The sequence below is a fragment of the Rana temporaria genome, chromosome 6, assembly GCF_905171775.1.
Source record: "Rana temporaria chromosome 6, aRanTem1.1, whole genome shotgun sequence".
NCBI classification, from domain to species: Eukaryota; Metazoa; Chordata; class Amphibia; order Anura; family Ranidae; genus Rana; species Rana temporaria.
In genome coordinates, this window is record NC_053494.1 from 70,560,601 (window position 1) to 70,577,847 (window position 17,247).

The 17,247-nt window shown below is 38.3% G+C and overlaps 1 protein-coding gene across 1 annotated transcript in view; it reads right to left on the reverse strand.

Annotated features, from left to right (window-relative positions):
- Positions 1-10,619: 10,619 nt before the first annotated feature.
- The window catches only part of LOC120943561 (protein shisa-9-like), a 68,935-nt gene continuing 62,307 nt past the window's right edge, over positions 10,620-17,247 (reverse strand). Inside the window, exon 2 of the mRNA XM_040356932.1 lies at positions 10,620-11,961. Coding sequence (XP_040212866.1) covers positions 11,450-11,961 — 512 coding nt within the window. The 3' untranslated portion in view covers positions 10,620-11,449. The remainder of the gene's footprint in view (positions 11,962-17,247) is intronic.

A 17,247-nucleotide genomic window follows, 5' to 3' on the forward strand; every position in this document is an offset into this window, starting at 1 on the left:
AAAAAATTAAGTGCAATGCTTCCGAGCATGCGTCGACTTGATTCTGAGAATGCGTGGATTTTTCTCTGATGGATTTCCACACAGACGATTGAAATTTCCTATTGTTTTTTTTCCCATCAGAAAAATTTAAACATGTTGGAACAAAGTCCGATGGGGCCCACATACGATAATTTTTTCCAATGAAAAAAGTCCCATCAGACTTTTTTCATCGGAAAAAAACGATTGTGTGTACACGGCATTAGAGAAATTTACCACCACTTCTTGTCCTGAAGTGAGGGGATATTTCCAACAGCAACACAGACAGAAAGAAAAATGCTTTTCTTTAGTAGGGTATGGCCAGAGCCTTTGTTAGATTTACATTTTTATTTCTGTTTCTCTCCCTGTTACATCTTTTCTTTAATTTCTGTCCGGTGACACCACTGTCAACAAGACAAGTTGTGAGGGTAAAACTCTCTAATGGAGCTCTGGATAGCTGTAAAAACAAGCATTCTTATTATTCCTTACTCTACCCAAAACTAGTCAAACAGTTTTGTGCTTGACAAACACTCTAAAGCCGCGTACACACCATCACTTTATGTGATGAAAAAAAACAACGTTTTTAAAAACGTCAATCAAAATGACCGTGTGAGGGGAAAACGTTGTTTTATGTCTTCTGAAAAACGACAAAAAAATAATTGAAGCATGCTTCAATTTTTTGTGTCGTTTTTCAAAATGTCGTTTTTTGTGTCATAAAAATTACTGTGTGTAGGCTAAAACGACGTTTAAAACGACGTTTTTAAACCCGCGCATGCTCAGAAGCAAGTTATGAAGCAAGCTTCAATGGAAAAGAGTGCTGAACGTAACCGCGCTTTGCTAGAGTATTTTTAAAAACCGATGGTGTGTAGGCAACGTCGTTTTTGAAAATGAAGTTTCAAAAACGTTGTTTTTTTACTTCACAAAAAATTACGTTTTTTTTCATCACATAAAGTGATGGTGTGTACGCGGCATAAGTCATAAAGTTGTGTGAAAGCCAATATCAGGGACAGTGATGCGGGTCTTTTACTGAAAATTAAGTTCTACTTTAAAAACCACCAAAGAAAGCAAAAGCATAGTGTGCGATTTAGTATGTCAAGACACTGAATCTTCAATAGTTCAACCAACACATTTTTACAGTAAGATACAATCTCAAGTATGCATTAGGTGTTGGGCCCATATAGCAGTTATGCAACATCTGATAAGGGGGAAGATGGTTACTTAACAGGCTATCTAAGCACAGACTGTGCAGCCAAAGCACTCCCTTGCCCTTTACATGACAAAGCAACTCAAAAGAAAAAAAAAAATCTCATAGAGACCCTTCAGGTTGGGTTCACACCATTGCGAATTGGGTGCGGGTTCCCCGCAGCCAATTCGCAATAGCAGGAGATTGTGACTGGGTCTCTATGGAGCTGGTTCACATATCTCGGATGCAGCTCCGGTGAGAAATTTGTCTTTTGGTCTGTTTTAGGTCCAAATTCAGCCCAAAATTAGTGTGAGCTGCATTGGCATTAAGTGTGAACTGAGCCCTACACTGCGATTGGCAAAGCTGCCAGGCACAGGCCAAAACATGTTGGGCTTAGATAGTCCCCTAAGCAGAACTGCAGCTGCATTTCCTATACAAAATGTTATATTATAATTATTTCCTGAAGTATCCTTATCTAAACTTGCAATGTGGCTCCACTTCTCTTCAACCACAGACATCTCTAACCTTGCCTACTTCAGCAATAAATTAATCTTTAGTTAATGGAACACTCATAGTGCTACGAGCACCTAATTATAGGGAAGATAATAGGCGGCAGTAGGGAAGTAGAGTTATGGGGTTGATTTATTAAAGGTAAAAAGGCTTTTCACTTTAAAAAAAAAAACAGTTTTGCTGTGCAAGGGATTTTTCCCCAGAGCTTAGTGAATGTGTGTTCTACTTTCAGTAGAAATCTTTTTTTTTGTCCTACCCCCCACCCCCACTGCCAAAATCTTCCAGTGTGGCAGGAGTTAATATAGCTAAGGGGCTGTCAGGGGCTCTCATCAAGCGAGCTAAACTATGCCTGCCCTTTCCTGTCAGATCCGTCATAATTGATGCAAGGATCTCTGAATAGGGAATGAGAAGATGATTGATAGCGCCACCACATCTATTCACAGATCTTGTGTCTGGCAAGAAAGGGTAGAAATAGCCAAGCTATCCTAACAGCCCCTTAGCTGTATTGACCCTTGTTAGACTGGAAGATTACAGCAGTGGAGGTGGGAAGGGGGATGAGAGATATGAAGATTTCTACTGGAAGGAGAAGAATCAGCATAAGGGACACATCACATTAACTGTACGTTTTGCCACTTGTGCTGACTTTGATATTTGTATTTTTAGCAAAACTTGGGCCTTTACATGTGCAGGAGATGGGGGAATGCTGGAGTAAAGATATTTAGAATAATTCAGGGTTATGGGGAGAGGCTCAGCTCCTGCACCAAGGCCTGTGAGGCCATAGTTTTGCCCCCAATGCATAGCAATATATTAAATATACCATATATACTTTTATTAATAATAATTTGTATTGCATACAATGAATTACCAGAATTCATTAATTTAACATATAAATACTTTAATGTAATATGTGTCAAATAAGACAATTGTAAAATTGTGTTTTATTAGCAAATATAGAAAAAGCTGGGAAAAAGCTGGTGTAACGGTCACACAGACACTGAGTTGGTACAGGCCTGCACTGCTACACGGATGAGTAAATGTATTCCTGTTTCTGCCCAAACACTCACAGTATGAATTATATAATTTGCTAACTAATATAAATTGAAAAAAGTGATAGTTGCCCATGGAAAACAGTGTTTTATTTTTCAAATGCATGATATAAGATAGTTGCAGTAGGTGGCAGTTGGAGTTCTCTTCCCTTCAGTTTTTCATTCTTTTTCTTAACACACACTCTTAAATGCATTCTATGCAAAAACTGCAGATAAAATAATCTTGTTGAATACACTGATGTTTATAAAATTGTAGCCTAGTGTATTGGTTCACGAGTTTTAATTGAATTTACATTAAAACAAAACATGTAAGTAATAAGATGAATATCATATTTTAGTGTAATACATTACTCACAGGTAAAATAAAATTATTAGTAAGAAGTTTTATATTTTATCTTTCAAATTGAGAGAATGGATTCATAGTGTGACTAGACTGGGTGAATAGGACTAGATGCAGGTGCACTGGCCATGTGGTCAGAAGCACTGGTGTATTCACCACATAATGGTGTCATTACACAATACACTGACTATGTTCATTTTCCTGATATAGACCCAGGAGTCATTAAAGAGGAAGTAAAGTGCCGCCTTTATTTTTCCTGACCTGCAAAGTGGAGGCATAATGTGCTAGTATGCATTGCATACTAGCACATTTTGAGAAACTTACCTGCAAATCAAGCCCTCATTGTCATCACTGTAAGTCACACCCATCTTCAACCGTCTTCCTTCCGGGTCTGTGGAATCCAGCTGTGTGACTGTCAGGAGCCGCGTGATGTCACTGCCACGCATCAGGTCACAGCACAGGGCTCTGAAGAAATGGCACAGGTGGCTATTCCTTCAGAGTGCATGCACAGATTACGTCAGCGGCTGCATATACAGTAAACCCCTCCTAAACAGTGCACATTTACAGTACCTATATGTAAGCCTTATTATAGGCGTATCTATAGGTACAAACAAACAATGAAAGTTTACTTTCACTTTAACATTTTTGCAACTAATGTAATATACAATCTTCCTGGGTGTAAAACTCTTAGTATGAAACAACTAGCACAGATGGTGAAAAATAGAAAATGTGTTTTGGGGATTAACAGAAGAGTTTATTTTGTGCTGTCAGAATACAGCATATCACGCAACTGATGTTTACTTAATATAGATTATTATTATTATTATTATTATTATTATTATTATTATTATTATACAGGATTTATATTATAGGAAAACAAGCTTATTTATAGATGCATAATATTTCCAGGAAAATTATTTTTGTTTTAAATGATGGAACATTAGCATTTTCTTTTGTTGCACTTTTGTCTTAATGTGATAGATAAGCAAATATTTCAGTTTACTTATTATGTTATTTAAAAATAAATATGAAAATATATCTGTCACTGATCTGACTATTGCTTTTGATAATTGGGCAATAAAAAGGTACCTCATTGCAAGCAATATTAAGCATTTAAGGTATTCAAAAGTGCTTGTTTGAAAGAGATTTACTAAAAAGCTGGACAATCTATGCAGATATTCCACTGCATTTTTTGGCATAGAAAGCAGAATACTTTCACTGTGAATGTTGTTATTTTTTATGTTACTTGAGGATGAACATCCTCAGTGAGTCTGGCAGCGTACCTGTGTGGACAATGATGCAAAGATCACTCAAAACGTATTATTACTGAGAAAGCTTTCTCTGCCGGCACACACTCTAAACTACAATTTCAACAGATTTAAATGACTCTTGGGCTGTTAAATGTAAAAAAAAAGCAACACATTACTCAGAGCACTTCAGTAAGACAGTATTTAGTATTAACTAGTAAGGTAGAAATGTTTGTTTGCTATATCATTGTTGTCATATTAGTACAGACAAGTGCATTATGCCATATATCACAAAACATAAACATCCTGATACCTGACTTTTATTAAGTCTATGAGCATTCTTGTTTATTTAGTTTGCCTGAATAAGTAAATATTTGACCTTAGTTTAAACCCATGTAATATAGGTAGAGAGACATCAGGGAGTACTATCTTGAGACTAGCCTCATAAAAAAGGGAAATCTTTTCCAGGCAAATGCTATCCTTGCACCTCAAGCCACTGCTAAGTAAATGCCATGTCCCCTGGATATTCACTTAAAGGCCTACAATGTTGAAGCAGAACTCTTTTTTTTTGTTACAAGAGGTGTTTGCTACTTTAAGTATAGTTGTACTTTCATTTTAAGGTTGGTTAATATAGCTCTTTCTATACTTCTGGACTGCTACAGCTATGAGTGCTACAGCTCTCATTCACAAAAGTTTCAGTGCCATATATGTTGTTTGCCCCCCTTTCCCATTCACAGAACACTTTTTTCTGTGTGAACAAGCAATAGTGCAGGTTTTGTGCATGAGACCCAGAGCTCTCATAGCCAAAGTGCCGGAAGCATAGCAAAAGCTATACTTCTGGCCTCAATTGTAATGTTTATATTAAAGAATGTACAACCATACCTAAATTGGAATATATCTCTTGATACTTTTTTACATTGCACATTAAAAAAATGCCTGGAGTTCTGCTTTAAAATATAATTTGCCCATCTTTTGTTAATTAATCATTTAATTTTATCAGAAAACGTTTTTGCAATAGGTATTTCTGTGTCTTTTTGAATTAGCATTTAGTTTATAACTGTTTTCTTTAGAAAAAAATGTACAAATGGTACAGCTAAAATAATTTTTTGTTGTGCTGTTGCTGGAAATAGACTCAAAAGAATTTAGGTTTTTGTTCTTACCCTAGATCCCCCAATATAATAAAATGGTCACTCTTACTAGTGCTCTTTATAGAGCGATGGATGTGTTTGTATATGTCCAGTTCACATGCTACAGGTGTGTGGTATGTTGCCTAAAAATGCAGCATGCCTGCATATTTTTGCAGTACAACTCACCACAGTTCACTGCATGTCACCAAAGCACGCTACAAGGTGTTGCAGTGCACATAGTTAAATTAAATGTCATTCTGTGACATTTCAGTGAATATAAAGAATAAAATAAAAAGGTCAACAGTGCAATGAGTCGTAACAACACCCCCCTCCCTTCACAATGCACACCAGCGCGCATTCATTAGCATGTAGCATAACTCAGGCAAACTGGTATGAATGAGCCCTAAGACCCTAGTAAAATGTTGCTATAAACTTAGAGTAATCTAGGAACTCACAGATTGAGCACTTTGGGTAAACAGTACATAAAACTAGAGTGTTTCTTAACTTTCAAATATAACACTGAATTCTCTGTGTTGTATGATGGCTAAAAAGGAACTGCCGCTCCTTTTTTAACTAATAACAATAAATAACAACATCATAAGCTGATAAGAACATTTGCTGATTTTTTTTTTATATTTGAAAGGTACATACCTTCCAACTTTGTGAGATGGGAATAAGGGATATTAGTATGTAGGCATAGGACACACCCCGTGCTATTCTTCTTAAAGGAGAATAAAAAAATGATTAGTTAAATCCAGTTATTTACCACTACAATTACTTTATACTTGTTACTGGCTTTTGAAATTTACAAATGCAGCAATTTAGAAATTGGATGAAAGGTTTAGCACTGGGAAACACTTTTTGAAAGATAAAAAGTGCACTTATACACAACTGTATAGATCAGACCAAATGAGGAGGAAAGTAAGACAGAGGGACTTTGTTCCAAATCAAGGACAGTCCCTCAAAATCAGGGACAGTTGGGAGCTATGAAGGAAGGTTAAATCACAAGTTATTTTCAACAGGCTTTAAATGGCCTGCATGTTTGTTTCTGATGGCAATACATAAATAGGGTGTGAATTTGGCTGATAACGACTTCTCATTTAATGTGCTTTTACCTTCTAGTCGCTATCTAAAAATAAAGGTGAGCATCAAGAATGTGAATAACACTGTCTCTGAAATACAAGGTGTTGGTATCAATGAATATTTGGTAAACAGTGTTTATTACTTTTTAGTTACTACACATTCCACACTTGCACAAGGGATTACCACTGGCAAATTTACTACTGTATATCAAGAAAGTGTCTTCCTAAAAAATAGCGTTTACATATGAATAAATAATGGATTACATTATGTTTTTTAATGTCTCAGTATCTTATAACCACATGTATATATCCAAAGACAGGGATAAATGTAGACAGCTGAGACATGAAGCCCTAAAATGAAATGCCCTCTTATAATAATATTAAGTCTGCACAGTCTTCAGTATTTACACATATATGCAGTTTTGATAATTTGTATTGGATATTAGCTCCTAATTCACAGAAACATGATATACTTATGTGAAAGAATGCAAACTTTAGAAATGTAATTTAATATTCAATGTAATATACATAGACAGGAACAATTATGCAATTTGATTCATAACTGATGCTTGTGTTCTTTAAACATTGGATCGACATTGTACTGCAGTCAATACTAGATTATTGAATCACATTTGTATTATAAAAATGTAATCAATTAGAATTTAAAATTCTCAAGCAATCAGTACTAATGCATGTACCGTATTTTTCGCTCCATAAGACGCACTTCCCCCCTCCATTTCCCCCCTCCCAAAAAAATGGATGGCGATGTCTGTGTATCTTATGGAGCGATTATTGACCAGGCCTCCCTGTCGAATACCAACACTCGGCTTCTCCGTTGCAGAAGAGAGACAGGATGTGAGGTGCATCCTGGCAGGGGCGTACCAAGAGGGGGGGCAGGGTCGGTCTGCCCTGAGTGCCACACATCGGGGGTTGTCAGTGGCATCGCTATGGGGGTGTGCTCCGCACCTAAGTCAGATGACACCTGCCAGAGGTGATACCATCCAGAGAGCAGCGAGAGCTCTCAAGCCTGGTCTAGTCTGTCACTGTTTTCTTCATGCTCCTTCCACCACTGCTGTGCTGCCTAGCCAGGCCTGTGTGTGTCATTATTCCCTGCCCGGGCAGTGTGGATCATCAGCTACTGCTGCAAACTGTGTCCACAGTCCTCAGGACCTTCCTAGCTGCCACCCGCCTAGGTGTATCTGAGGCTGAGAGCCAGCCAGCTGCCCGCTGGGGGAAGGGCTGTGGATTGCAATGGCAAGTGTCCTCCGCTGCGAGAGGTGAGCTGGTGATAGGGGGGTGGGAGGTGTGGGTTGGCATGGTATCCACTGCCCAGTCACCTGAGCTAGTGTGAGAAGAGGCTTAAGGAGTGTTTATTTCTACCCTTCCACCCTGAGCTGATCTGGGAAGGGGGGAGGTTGCTGTGTCCACCACCACCCAGTTATAGTGTAGCTGAGACTATTTGATGGGGAGGTGGTATTGCTGGTGTTGCTGTGTCCACCACCCACCTATAGTAGTATTAGTAGTAGTATAATATTATTCTGTTATATTTTATTAAATATTTTTAGTACACCATTTGGTTCAGAATATTTTTTTTCTTGTATTCCTCCTCTAAAACCTTGATGCGTCTTATGGCCAGGTGCTTCTTATGGAGCGAAAAATACAGTAATTCAAAAACAACATGGTATGCCAAAATATGAACTTGGACTTTTTAAAGAAGCAATCAATTACAGTGAGACTTTGGATAGCCAGTGCCAGATAACTGTAAAAATTCTAGTCCAGTCCAACCCTGTTGCCAATGTGTTGCTTCTTAGTAATGAAAATGTGAAAGCCGGACATACAGGAAGTACTGAGAGGTTTGAATTTGTGACTAATTTTTTTCCATTGCAGGTTGTCTATCTCAAACTTACCAGATAATAATAGCACAGAACATAAAAAAAATATATATTACATGTTGCAGTTTCTGTCTCTATACTATCCAATGTCCAAAGAAGTTTGTGGACACTACTTACAGTAGTTGATAATCTCTTATCTCTACAAGGCGATAAAGCTCATTGTGCAATTACACATGAAGACAACCCTGTACTAGATCCACTACATAGATGATACAATTTTATTATTGGAGTTTGTTCACCTACGTAAAGATGCAGTGAGTATTTTACTTGACAAATGTGACTCTTTCTAATAGCTTTCAAAGGAAAGTTGCTGTGTCAATGCTGTATGTTCTTGTATTATGATGCTGGGTCTCATCTTACATCCTATGATTATCATAGGGGAGGTAATGTAATTGTGGTGAGTGTATTATGTATGTTTCTACAAAAAAGTGACTTATAATGCATCAACTTTTTCACTACCAAGTAGAAAAAACATTTGTAGTATATCTCCATTATTTACATTTGCAGCATAGTCCAAGATATATTATTTTGCAAGTATAAACCTTTTGCAAAGTCTAGTTATTTGACAATATTAGATTATTACACGAGTGCCTCTGATTTATTATTTAAAGCTGAACTCCAGGAAAATATCGAAATTTACAGATAAAATACATATATGGACCTGCCACAGGATTTGTATTTCTGCCCATCCAGTCATGAGATTTACACAACCCTGCCATATTGCAATGCCCTGTCAGACAGAACAGAAGACTTAATTTTTCTCTGTTGCAATTAACACTTACAGGTCTTGTCCCCCAACATCTAATTGACTATCTGATTGGATAGTGAAAAGAGGAGCAGAACATTAAATGATCTCATCTCTCTGTCACTTCCCTGTCTCCTATCAGTATGTAACATGTTAGCACATAAGCACTGCTGCATAACTAAGTAGCTACTAGTGCTGCTTTGCTTTTCCATCTCATATTCTGTTCTGTTATACAGGAAAATGCAAGATGTGGATACCAGGTTAAATTCAGATACCTTTAAATGTGAAAAAAAAATCCTTGATGTATTAACCCCTTCCTAGCCACAATCTATTCTATAACTTTCCCAGCATGATGACCCACTCCCTTTCAAAGACAACAATCACTCCTTTGTGGGGCTCTTAATCTGGGTGGTTACTGAAAGATTGGTTCCCACTGTTGATCAGAGTGTTTACTGATCACGTACTACTCACTATGCTAGCTATGGCATGTTAATGCGCAGGCTGGAAGGTTACAAGACAAATAAAAGCCTTTAGCCTGCAGATAAGCATTGCCATCTTCACACTGCAATGGGATCCCCAGTATTATTCCTTCAAATTTGTAACTGTCGGTTGCATTTTTTAGAATAAGTAATATATATATATATATATATATATATATATATATATTTTTTTAAATACATAAAAAAAAATGTACATTTATCCACCTATAATAACACAGAGCATTTTATAGATTAAATAGATGTACCAATTAGAGCCCAGAACGGCATTAAAATCGATATAAACTTTATTTAGGTATGCACACTAGTTATAAAGTTACTGTTAAATTATCCAACTGCATGCTAAATTTGATGTGAGCACCAGTGACCTTTGGTCACAAAGAATTCATGAATAAAGAGCTGGATTAATTTTTGCCTTTTATATATCTGCCTGGAGTTCAGCTTTAGAATAGTTTTTATTTTATTTTTTAATTAGGAATGAATAAATATTTTACTTTCTTTGATAAAAAGAAGTAAAAGCAAAACTTTATATAATTTTATAGGTATTTTTAAATAATGTGACACATGCAGTTAACCTGATATTATGGATATGGTTTTGTTTCATTCTTATATGGTTGAATATCCATGAGATACCAGTAAACTGGGTATGTCAGATAACGTAGTCCACATGCAAACTGAAGCAAGCATTCACAAAACTATCCCAAAAGGTTATTTTTGAAGGACTTTTCCATTACTTTTTGCTGGTCAAAACAAAAATGTCAAAAGTCTAAGGCAAACTTTACCTAAAAAGTAAAAACGAAACATGTCCCTAACACACTGCAAATATATAAAGCAGATATGCAAAACATTATTTAAATATCTTAAACATACTTTGAAACATTACAAAGAAAAAACTAGTACTCGGCAAAATGTAAAGAATTAAGCAAAAACATAAAAAGGGTCAAACAAGACTTTTCATTGAACGATAGAAATACATTAAAGGCACCGCCCACTTTGTATGTTTCCAGTCGTAAGCGAGTGAAAATAGGCAAACACTGAAGATTTTCTTAGTTGACAGTGCATAATAGTTTTTCCTATCTGCCTATTTGTGGAACACCAGGAACGGAAGAACACATGGATTATAATTTTCAAATCTTCCAAAAATCTTTCCCCAAAGAGGATTCCTTGTTTTCCTGTACTTTGCAGAAGGTTCACTTCTTTTTATTTCCCCTTAATATATTCAAAGTTTTTTGTTAACAGCTTGGAACTTTCCACCAATAAGAAAGGCTCCATTCCCTTTTTTAAATTGAATGTAACAGTCTTTTTAAGGTTCTTGACCTCATTTTTTTTTTGCTTCTTATAGATGGAAAGACCTAAATTCCAATTGGTTTTCACAGATTTGCAAAGTGATCATAATGAAAATAATAATTTTCATAACATTTTGTTTCCCTTATTATTGTTTTCTTACAAAAATATTGGCCAATATGACTTCCACCTTAGTGTGTCCTCTTTGACAGTTAGGAATGTTGATTTTTGCAGAGATGAAGGTTCTTTTTGTGCTACTTCGTATCATAAAATTCTCATTTCTATGTTTTTGTTTTTGTTTTAAAAAAGTGTAGGCAAAAGTATTTTTCTTTCATTATCTTCACTGTGAAGTAAAAAATTGAATCCCTAATTGCATTCCTTGACAGTATTGCTAGACATATGAAATCCAATCTGTTCTTCTGAGGACTTCCACTTATCTACCCTCAATGGTATATATTCCAGTAGCATGGACTTTGTAATTTCAGACAGTTACTTCTGTTTTGCTGTTAGTTACAAAGTATGGCTGTGGAGGAACATAGTGCTGATTTTGAGACTGTTCATTTACAGACTCCACTGGGCAATGCTTTTTAGCTGCATAAGCTTGCCGTCGTAAAGAATGCTCACTATGATCCCAGGTTTTGTAGTCTGGGTTGTATGATGAGGCCAGTGGATGATTATGAATTTTATTGACTTTGGATTTCTGTCCATTTAATTTCAAAGTGCCACCCAATGTGCCACTATGTGTGCCAGGCAGTGTTCCACTACCCAGAGTGCCACCTAAAGTACCACTCACTGAACCACCAAGTGTGCCTCCCATTGAACCACCAAGACTGCCTCCAAGACTGCCACCCACTGTGCCTCCAATAGTGCTGGCTTCTGGGCTGTACGATCTTTCTTGATCCACTCGGACAGGATGTAAAGGTAGGCTTCCCTTTGCTGCAAGCTCAGCAAGGTGTCTTCTTTTTGAATAGAAGTCATCATTTCCCTTTTCAGCTGTGCAAGATGTAAATAGAATTGATTAGTAAATTGCATATGTGTAAATATAAAAAGCTTAAGGTAAAGGACACATATTTTTAGAAACATTATTAGAAATAACACTTAAATTATGATTATAACAGATGCAATAAAGCTATTATTTTATGTGCACTGATTAACAATAATGTAACTAAGGATGTTCTTAGACATAATAGGACTGCCTTAATCCAAGCACAATCTGACCATTTAAAATCATGTTCCTTAGCCAGCTCCTGTACAAACACAAACCCTCTGCTTGACTGAGTATTATGCCACGTACACACGATCGGTTCATCCGATGAAAACGTACCGATGGATTTTTTCATCAGATATCCGATGAAGCTGACTTTCATCAGTCTTGCCTACACACCATCAGTTAAAAATCCGATCGTGTCCAACGGGGTGACGTAAAACACAATGACATGCAGAGAAAAATGAAGTTCAATGCTTCCGAGCATGCGTCGACTTGATTCTGAGCATGCGTGGATTTTTGACCAATGGATTTCCCCACAGACGATCGTTTTTTTCTATCGTTTTTTTAACCATCAGAAACCATCAGACGAACCGATCGTGTGTACAGGGCATTAGAGTGTCTGTGCTTTGAATTGAGGGAAAGGAAATGGTTAATTGCAAGAACCAGTTTACTTTAGAGAAAACAGTAACAATCTGGAACATGGAATGCAACCTATTAGATCACTTTGTACCATAGAAGTTTAGAGAAGGGCTGTCTCATGGTACTCAAAGAAATATGCAAAGGAAGCTGAACATCAAAAGGATTCTGTTATTACATTTCTACATTTTCATTACAGAAAAGCCTCCTAAGTCTGTCTCTTTGAAATTATATTCACTTTGCTACCTGGTATTAGACTTACCTAAATTTAGAGATAGGCCTTCCTAACTGGCATTCTATTATCCCATCCACCTTATTGACTCCTAAGTAAATTTCATTTGACGGGAGAATGAAACCAGCAGGTGTTATGCCGCGTACACACGATCATTTTTCAGCATGAAAATAAAACGTTGTTTTTCAGCATGTCCAAAAAACGACGTTTTCCCAACTTCATCATTAAAAACGATGTTGCCCACACACCATCGTTTTTAAAAAATGATCTAGCAAAGCGCGGTGATGTGCAACACGTACGACGATTCAGTGTTAGTAAAAGACGATTCGCGCTTTTCTGTCTGTTACAGCGTGATGAATGCGCTTACTCCATTATGAACAGTAGTTTTACCAGAATGAGCACTCCCATCTCATAACTTGCTTCTGAGCATGCGCAGGTTTTTTACGTCGTTTTAGCCCACAGACGATCATTTTTTACAACCTGAAAAACGACATTGTTTAAAACGACATTAAAAAATGCAGCATGTTCGAATTTATTTTTTTGTAATTTTTCAGAACCTGAAAAATGATGTGCAGCCCACACACACAATCATTTTAAAGTTTTTTAAAAACAACGTTTTTTTCATGCTGAAAAATGATCGTGTGTACGTGACATAAGTCTTAAAATCGTTGAACACAAACTACAGAAACACAAACTTATGGCTACAAAAAGTAATGGATTACTTCAGTGATACCTCCCTGAAAGCATCCATTGTATATATTTTTAGAAGTAATAGTATCAATAAAAATCTATATTGGAGAAAAATAACTCAATCCTTTATGCTGTTCATGCACTTTGGTTATTTTTTAGCAATTCCAACCACTTCCAACCAGATGGCAAAAACAATTATGGTAACCTACCATCAACTATTTCAACTGTTTTATGGGTTTCATAAAAACTTTACGATAGACTGGACTTCCATTGTTTTTGCAATTTACATCTTCATAAAAACGGTTGAAATTGCTAGACAATGCCTAATGCCTAATATGGTTAACATTGGGATAAGGTGTTATTATAAAGAGGCGTCAAAGTTAAATGCATTATTCTTTTATTACATTTTGTTTTGATAAATGACCTGCATTTGAGATTAGTCTGAGACTTATTTAGGACAATAAATGTACACTATTCCATACAATCCAATTCAAATGCTAACATTGCATTCCAGATTTTTTAACCACTTGCCGACAGCCTCACGATGATATACGTCAGCAGAAGGGCACGGCAGGCAGAGTAACGTGTATATATACACTTTACCTCCCCCGGTTCCCGAGGCCATCTGCATCGTTACAGGAGCGATCCGTCCTGAGGGGGAGGTCACTGATTCATGGCTCCTCCCTCACGATCGCTCCTGATGAATGAGCTGCTTCCTCTGCCTGTGTAAGTGTAAACACATGCAGAGGAAGTGAGGTCATCTCTCCTCGAGCTTCCTTTTATGTTCAGGAGCCAAGGAGAGATGTCTCAGAGTGAGTTGCACAACACTACACTAACACCAGTACACATAGGCACACAAATCATCCCCCAATCACCCCCCATTTAACCCCTGTACCCCCTGTCACAGTGTCACCAATTGCAGTTTTCATATTTTTACTAATCACTGCATTTGGTGTCATTTGTTAGGGCAATTAGTGGCAGGCCCTGTTAGGTCTAGGGTACCCCCCTAACCCCCCCTAATAAAGGTTTGACCTCTTGATCGCCCCCAGTTAACCCTTTCACCCCCTGTTGCCAGTGTCACTAATCAATCTTTTTTCTGATCGCCGTATTGGTGTCACAAGTGACGCTAGTTAGCCAGTTAGTTATTTAGGTTCACCGTCAGGTTTTATAGCGGCAGGTACCCCCATATACCCCCTGATTGCCCCTTAGTGAACCCTTTCACCACCTGTCACCAGTGATCACCGTATAAGTATTACGGCCGACGCTGGTTAGTTAGTTTGTTTTTTATAGTGTCAGGGCACAAACCGTTTATTACCCAATAAAGATTTAAACCCCTGATCGCCCAGCGGGTGATATCAATTAGGTTTTAGTGTCAGATAGGGTCTGTGTTGCCCCAGGCAGTGTCAGATTAGTGCCAGTAGCACTAACACCCACGCACCATACACCTCCCTTAGTAGTATAGTATCTGAACGGATCAATATCTGATCTGATCAGATCTATACTAGTGTCCCCAGAAAATTAGGGTTCCACCAAGATACCTGCTAGCACCTGCGTTTTGCCCCACTGCCCAGCCGAGCCCAGCCCACCCAAGCACACTATCGAATTGATCACTGTCAGTTACAAAACACTAAACACAAAATTGCAGTGTTCGCAGAGTCAGGCCTGATCCCTGCTTTCGCTAACATATTTTTTGGTAGCGTTGCTGACAGTCTAGGAACTTTTTTTCCTGTGAGTCTCACTAGTTTACCATTAAATTTAGAGACCAAAATGGCAAATCAAAGAGGCCTACACATTTCTGAGCATGACAGATAGTGAAGAGGAAGTCACTTATCTGTCAGACTCAGAATATGATCCTGTAGACAGCAGCGGCTCTCTGAAAGATAGCTCTGATGACAGAGTTGTGGTCCCTGCCAAGGTCACACATACCCGACCCCATTGTTCTTCTGCTGTTGAGGTGCAAGAACCGAAGGGCTGGAGCAGAGAACCAGCACTAGTGCCGCTCATCCTTCTGGTGAACCGGCAAGCACCAGTGGCCTAGTACACCCTGGTCATAGTCAAACTAGAACTGCAGTATCACATGGTGACGTGGCAAGTTCCATAAGTGCAGTTCAAGCTGGTGAGGTGGCAAGCACATCTAGTGTCCCGCTGCCACCAAGAAGACATGCACTTCAATGACAATGAACTCTGTTATCCTCGGGGAGACCCTGGATACGATCGGCTCTACAAAATTCGGCCCCTCATAAACCACTTCAACAAACGTTTTGCACCCTTGTTTATTCCCAATCAAGTTGTCTGCATTGATGAGACCCTGATTACATTTTCTGGCTGCTTGTCTTTCAAACAGTATCTTCCCAGCAAGCGAGCCAGATATGGGGTCAAGATGTATAAGCTCTGTGACAGGGCAACAGGCTATACATATAGTTTTATGGTTTACGAGGGAAGAGATTGTCACGTAGAGCCAGAGAACTGCCCAGACTACATAGGGAGCGTTGGCAAGATTGTGTGGAACTTGGTGTCACCCTTATTAGGAAAGGGGTACCACTTGTATGTGGACAATTATTACACGAGCATTCCACTTTTTAGTCACTTTTTTGATCATCAGATTGGCTCATGTGGTACCATGCGATCTAATCGTCGGGGCTTACCCCAGCGGCTTGAAGATTCCCATCTTAGGCTGGGAGAGAGAGCTTGCTTGAAGTGTAATAATTTGCTCGCTATGAAGAGGAGGGATTCACGTAAAAGATTTTGTTCTGTCCTCCCTTCACGCAGACATGGCGGTCCAAATTACTACAGTGTTGTGGAGTTGCCTGTAAGGTCAGACGCTGGTACAAAAAAGTGTCTGTATACTTATTTCAATTGGCTTTGCTAAACGCTTATGTGCTACACAGAGCTTCAGGATGGACTGGATCCTTCCTTAGATTCCAGGAAGAGATCATCAGAGCCCTTCCAGACAGTGCTCCACCTCACCTTTCCAATCCAAATGCAGTAAGCCAGGCATTTTCCGTATGTCCTCTCTGGTACCCCAACCCAATGAGCCCCAAAAGAAGATATTGTGCCTGTAGCAGGTGCGGATATAGGCGTGACACCCGCTATTATTGTCCAATCCTGTTCTTTTCATTGGTGAATGATTTGAAGGCTACCATACACTACTGGAGTTTTAGCGTAGGGTACAGCACTGCACAGAATAGGACACACTTTCACACTTTCTTTTTAAGATGCCATCCCATTTTGAGAGACCCGAACCTGGAACCGAACAGTTACAGTTACAAATAATAGTGTAAAAAAAGTAAAAAAAAAAAAAACACAAAAACGAAATAGAACAATAAAACAACTATTTTTGTATCTCTCTCTCTATTCTTTCTATTGTTCTGCTCTTTGTTACTGTATTATATGCTTAACTGCAATGTTTTATTGTTATTATGTTTTATCTTGTTTGCTTTCAGGTGTAGCGCCCCCTTACTTTCAGTATGGGCACTACGCTAAAGTTAGTGGGAATGGGAGAGTTATTTTGCTCCCATTCATAATTTGTTAAATTTGGTCTGCTGTCATTCTTGAACTGTCCTGTAGGTCAGTCTGCATTCCAGGGGTGCCGATTCCACCCCTGGGCGACAGTTGGCGCTAGAGGGGTTCTGGCAAAGCCGCTTTTCCCCAGCTGCCAATTAGAGGAGTTTTTCCTCGCAGGGCATGCTGGGGAGAGTATATCTGTGGCAGACGCCATTTTTGTTGGTTCTTC